Here is a 6,000-nt window from a genome sequence, read left to right on the forward strand (position 1 = left end):
GGTTTTCTGTTCCACTTATAAACCCTTCACTAACTCCCAGCCTTTGCAAAGTTTTGTCAACTCTATCTACAATTCCTAGCTTTCTCCCCGTGCCTTGTTTAGCCTTGTTGTTGCCTTGTATCTTGACCTCCCGCTTGACTTCCCAACCATGACCTTGATCGTCCCGATTGCTTATTTGCCTGATCGCCAGACCCTTGCCTGTGACCACGACCACGTCTTCGCCTTGTCCTGATTTGCCCTGTTCTGCCGTTATCCGACCCATGCCTGTCTGACCACCTCTACTATGCACCGCAACTGGGTCCCCTGTTCCTGTGCCCCACGGTACGTTACAGACGCATGCGCCATCGCATGGGTGCTCGACTGGAAAGCATAGTTTGGTGGAAGGGAAAGACTTGGTTCAAATAGATCCATCCAGGATATTCTAACAGGTGCAGGTGCAGATGACAAATCCCGCAGGCTACTGGGGCTCGACTGCAGACAACACTGGGTTCCCAATGGAAGGGACTGGTCCCGTCACATCCAACCTGTAGAACCGGACAAATGTTAGCGGCGAGGCCAAAGCTGCAGCTGCACAAATGTCTGCCAAGGGGGCACCATGGAAAAGGGCCCACGATGTGGCAACGCCTCAAGTCAAGTGGGCCACCAGCTGTTCAGGCACCGGGGTCCCGGTGGACTCATAGGCCATGGTAATGGTGTCCACAATCCAATGCGAGAGGCGCTGCTTTGAAAGCACCTGGCCCTGTGTGTGACTCAACTGCACCGAAGAGAAGGGAGGAGGATGGAAAGCCATCAACTCAGTAGACCTGTTGACATGGAATGGAGACTGCATTTTCGGGGGAACGCAGCGTTAGGTCGTTGTGTGCAGGGTCATCTCCCATCTCTCGCAAAACAGACACACGATGGGTGTATGGACAGGGCGTGTAACTCGCTCAAGTGTTTTGCAGAGGTGATTGCCAGAAAAAATGCAGTCTTAAGTGACACCAGCTTCAGCTCAGCCGAGTTCAATGGCTCAAATGGTGCTTGGAAAAGTGCGTCCAGGAGACTTACCCTGGTCCAAAAGCTCCTGTAGAAATTGTAATAGGACTGGGTCATGACCCCTGTCTTGGCACCAGGTCCTAAACGTTTGCCAGCACTAGGAGAACTGCAACCTCATAGAGCAGAGGTAGTCAATTACTTTGTGTCAGGGTCCAAATTTCTTGGTCAAGGTATAGTTTAATATAGGTATAGTATATAGTTTAATATAGGTATAGGTTAATATATATATTAACCAACATTGTGCAGGCAAACTAGACACTAGGTTTCTGGTGCTTGTCAATCACATATCTGTGTTGGTGGGTCTCTGTAATTGAAACTTGTGAGGATGCACAACTCTCGATGTATGTGCTGCTAGAAATATGCATCTTCATTGGAAATCTGCTTTTTCCACCTCTGATGTAGGAGCTTCTAGGTGAATACAAACTATGACACTGTTCATTAAAATTATTCTCCCAGTCCAGTCAAAAGTGTCTGGCGGTCCGGATTTGGCCCACAGTCCGCCTATTGACTACCCCTGTCCAAGAGCTCTCGCCGACTGCATAGAGGCTACTACCGCATCTGACAGACCCCAGGCCATCAAGCGATCCCGCTCAGAATCCAGGCCCAAAGCTGGAGTAGGCCTGGGTTGGGGTGCCAGAGCATGCCCTGCACCTGGGACAACAATTCCACTCGTAGTGGGATCTGCCAGGGCTCTCTGTTCAGGATGGAGGTCAACTCTGTGAACCAGAATCTGGTTCAAACATGGCAATGGAATCGAGTGCCTGCTGAGTTGGCGTCAGGTGGCTCCTCTCTAGATTGACCCGGAGGCCCAATTCGGAAAGAGACGGACGAGATGCAGGTTCGTGTGGCTCTGATCCTGCTCCCTGGAGTGAGAACAGACCAGCCAGTCCTCTAGATAATTGAAGACGTGGGCCCCCTGGGAACAGAAAGGGGCTAACACGATGTCCATGCACTTGGAAAAAGTGCGTGAGTCTAGTGACGGGGAGAACAACAAACTGAAATGCTCAGCCTTTGAAGGCGAAGCGGAGAAACTTCCTGTGTGCCTGCGCAATGTGGATGTGAAAGTACACCTTTCAGATCCACCGTGGATCGCCCCACAGTTTGGGAACTACAGAGTTAAGGTATTATTAGGAACATGGAGTAATGTCAACACAGAATGATAATAGTAATTGAAAGAATGATAATAGGTTCTCAAAGAACCTTGTTTCGGACGTGCTGCATTTAAAAGGCACTCTACATGGTTAGCTTTTATGGAAGCTTTCTAGTGCCAAAATACAAACAAATACATATGTTGTAATATAAAAGTTATCAGGGTATTGCATTATGGGATGCTGTGAAATTGTGAATCATAGTATTTTAATGCCACACATAAATGTAATACTAATGCTTTACATTGCTTAAAGCACTGCGATGGTAGTGACTGAATTAAATGTAATACACACATTGCATTGCAGTGCGTCAGTGTTTTATGCGATGGCTCTGCGTGAAGAGTGCCCAAATCAGATACAATGTAGGGGCGGAGACTGGATCCGATTAAAATCCTGGGGCAGGATTATACAAGAATACAGATATACAAAAACATAATTTAGTGACGAAACAAAGATACGTCTGAAAACATATGCTTTATTCCAATTTAAGTCAGCAGGTAGTCTTCGAACTTCAGACTTCTCAGAACAAACTTGCCACAGTTTTACTTAAGTTTCTGCCAGCACATATTTGAATACTGATAATTTCAGAGATCTTGGGTGGTTAACTGTGGAGGACAGAGTTACTATGTTTAAGGTAATTGTAGTGCACATTATTGTTTCAGTGCTGGTCCAAGTTACGTTGATGGATATTTTACAGGAGTTAGTGATTCTCATAACCATAGAACAAGAGCCAGTGAGACAGACAGGTTAAGGTTTAGCTTCTGTCCTAATGTCTCTCAGCTCACAGAGACGCCCTCACCCTGCCGTCTGGAGCCTCGCTGTCTCTCCCGCTCTACTCTCCTGGGCCGGTGGAGGTGCTGTTCGCTGCTGCAGGAGAGGGAGCCTCTGTCTCAGTGTGCACTGTGGAGTGGGGTGCAGCGAGCCGCCCTGGCCCCGGGTACGAGCAGAGAGTGTCAGTGCAGAGCGGCTCTCTGACCCTGCGCTCACTCACAGCAGCTGACCAGGGCCAGTACACAGTGAGGGACTCCAGCACCGGCCGCACCGTCAGCACCGTCTCTGTCTCTGTCACTGGAGAAAGTAAGTCTCCCTGTCCCCAGTCAACCCACTGTTCTACTAATTTTTTTCAAACCGAGCTCTCAGCCGCGACTGGGGAGGAGTTCGCTGAACTCAGTCTTCCTACCCGATACTACACACCCGAGCCATGCCAGGCCAGGCTCACTAAAACCTAAATCTAACTAAAACACTACGTGCACCGTGTCGTCTGATCCACCTGGGGGAAGTGTAGAACTACAGTCAACTAACTACGGTTTATTATACGGTAGTATACGGTTTATTATAAAAAAGGGTTTATTTTTTAGAAGAACTGCACTGTGTAACCAAACAACACTGGGACTAGTGTCCATACTGAGGGTCCTGACATCAGTACAGAAATGTGCTGAATGGACGGACCTCTGTGCTGCTGTCCCTTCTGAGTGACCTCTACTGCAATACTCATAAGTGACCAAATTCATTTTACGGCTTTGTTTTCCTTCTAGAATCGGTGTTCCTGGTTGTCCTGATCACAGTCATCACAGTGCTGATCTTAGTGCTGGGACTCTCTCTGCTCTGTTGGCACAGACGGTATCATCACTGCCCCATGTGCCCAATGTGCAGCTGGCAACCCTGAAGGGCACAGAAAGCTCCGCCCTCATGATGAACGGACACACCCCAGCCATAGCCAAGGGGAACGGGAGTGTGATGGGGAGGGAACTCACGAAGCTTGCTGTAGATTTGCTTGCGTTGTTTATTTCTCTCTGCTGCTAATGTCTGTTGTCAGATTGGAAGAATTTTTTTTTCTTGTATTTTCCAAGATCATTGTGATCTTGTAACCTTTAGGTATCTTGTACGATCTGTACACTTGGAATACATTTTTATGTTTTTCAAATCACTAAAATTGTAGACATTTCATATTTAATATTCAGAGTACAACTAAACACTGTTTTGTGTATCTTGTAATCTCAAATCAGTCTTCAATGTGTAACCGATGGGGCTATTTTAGTTAATGAGCCTTCATTATTACACCATATGTAAGTTTGTAGAACCCACTTGTAAAGCTGTAGGCTATACCTTTAAAACAAATCCTTTAAAACTAGTGTCAATAGTTAACACCAGCTGCTTATTAAGGTTTGAATTGCCTTTTCTTTTGTGAGGTATGTGTTTTTAAGAGGAGAGAATCACTATGCAGGGTGTTTCCCAGAGTGTGGAGGGAGTGAAAGATGCTAATAGTGGATCGGGCTGTTGTAAGTGTTGGAAAATTGGCTTCTGTGTAACTACATTGAAACACTATCTCGGTTTATGCTGGCAGTACTATTTGGGACTCAGTGATCCAGTTGAAGTAATTGAGATAAGCATCCCGTTTAGATGCTCTTAAATAACTTTGCCATCCATGCTCCGTGTCAGTGCAATGTGTGTCTGTATTGTGCTTTCTGTGTAGAGTAAATAGCTAATTTTAAGGTTGTTTTCAACAAGAACATTATTTTAAACCTAATGCATCACAAAGGTTGTTTGTGTATGGAGTCTTGTATAGCTGAAAGAGGAAACTGATCTGGTAGTTTTAAACACCACTCACTTAGGACTGAATTAATTTTTGCTATTGGTGCACCATAGGCTTTGGATTTGTGAAGTTTCTTTTCTGAAAGTGAATTTGTTTTTCATGATTGGGATGTTCAATTTGGTGTTTATTTTGGTTTGAGGTTTTGTTGTACACTGTTGCTACTAAGGGCAGGTGTTATGATGAATCCGGCACCCTCTCGATATCGTGCATCCTCTAGCAATCACTTTGATTTCGCACATGCGCAGAGATTGAGGGCGCTCCAGGGCATGCCAAATATTACGGCAGGGATGCTAAAATATTTGGCACCCCATGTTGTCTAAAGGCAGATGCCAAATATTTCCATGTGGTCGTGATAATGCATTTATTGTGGATTGAAGGAAGACATCGGGATGCAAAACTGACAACCAAGTTCATGTTAATCATAACCAACTCCCCAGTCGCGTTTAATGTCTCAGTAGTAAATAATACAACGTGTATTTTGTTAATAAGTCTAAAGCTACTGTGGACCTGTGGACATCAGACCTGTGAATGGGTGCCAGATTCATCATAACACCAATTCTGTCTTGTGTAACCAAACCTTAGTGTCTTTAAAACCGTTGCTGCTAAATTAAAACGAACAACATTGCTGCTTTTTTTAAATGAACAACAGTGCTGCTAAATTGAAATGAACAACAGTGCTGCTAAATTGAAACAAACAACATTGCTGCTATATTAATCCTAATGTGTTTTTAACCATTAGTATTGATATTCATGTATTTGTACTGTTGACTTTGCTGCTATAATTATGCATGCATTTTAATCAGTTGCTGTATTGATGTATTGCTCCATTTCATTATTGAACTTGACATTGAAGTAATTGTTATTAATCACTAATGCACTTTTCCTTGCTGCTGTTACCTTGTAACAATTACTGTCAAATTAAATTACTTTCTATAAATAACACTTTGAACTTTTATGTGGTCTTTTGGTCATGTGTTTGGGAGTGATGCTGCTATAATTCATTGCTTAATTAAAGAACCTTAATACATACATTAAATATTAAGTGATAGGTTAAAAACCTGGTTACAGAATTGAACTCATTAAAACCAAAATTGGATCTATTTTTCAAATTGCTGTTTGCAGCTGTATTGATCGCCTCCTGTCTTAATGTGTCTCAGGTCACAGATGCCCTCACCCTGCAATCTGACACAGACCCTGTGCGTCTCACTGTTCACTGCAGAGTCA

The 6,000-nt window shown here is 44.4% G+C and overlaps 1 protein-coding gene across 3 annotated transcripts in view; it reads left to right on the plus strand.

Annotated features, from left to right (window-relative positions):
- LOC136711094 (uncharacterized) overlaps nt 1-5,716 on the plus strand; it is a 28,729-nt gene extending 23,013 nt beyond the window's left edge. For 2 of the 3 annotated variants that reach the window (XM_066687090.1, XM_066687089.1), the window contains 2 exons: nt 2,964-3,260; nt 3,719-5,716. In XM_066687090.1, the coding sequence (XP_066543187.1) occupies nt 2,964-3,260; nt 3,719-3,849 (428 nt within the window). In that variant the 3' untranslated portion in view covers nt 3,850-5,716. The remainder of the gene's footprint in view (nt 1-2,963; nt 3,261-3,718) is intronic. The other variant, XR_010804704.1, reaches the window with a different exon arrangement.
- The last annotated feature ends 284 nt before the right edge of the window (nt 5,717-6,000 follow it).

This window comes from Amia ocellicauda, chromosome 15 (genome assembly GCF_036373705.1).
Source record: "Amia ocellicauda isolate fAmiCal2 chromosome 15, fAmiCal2.hap1, whole genome shotgun sequence".
NCBI lineage: Eukaryota > Metazoa > Chordata > Actinopteri > Amiiformes > Amiidae > Amia > Amia ocellicauda.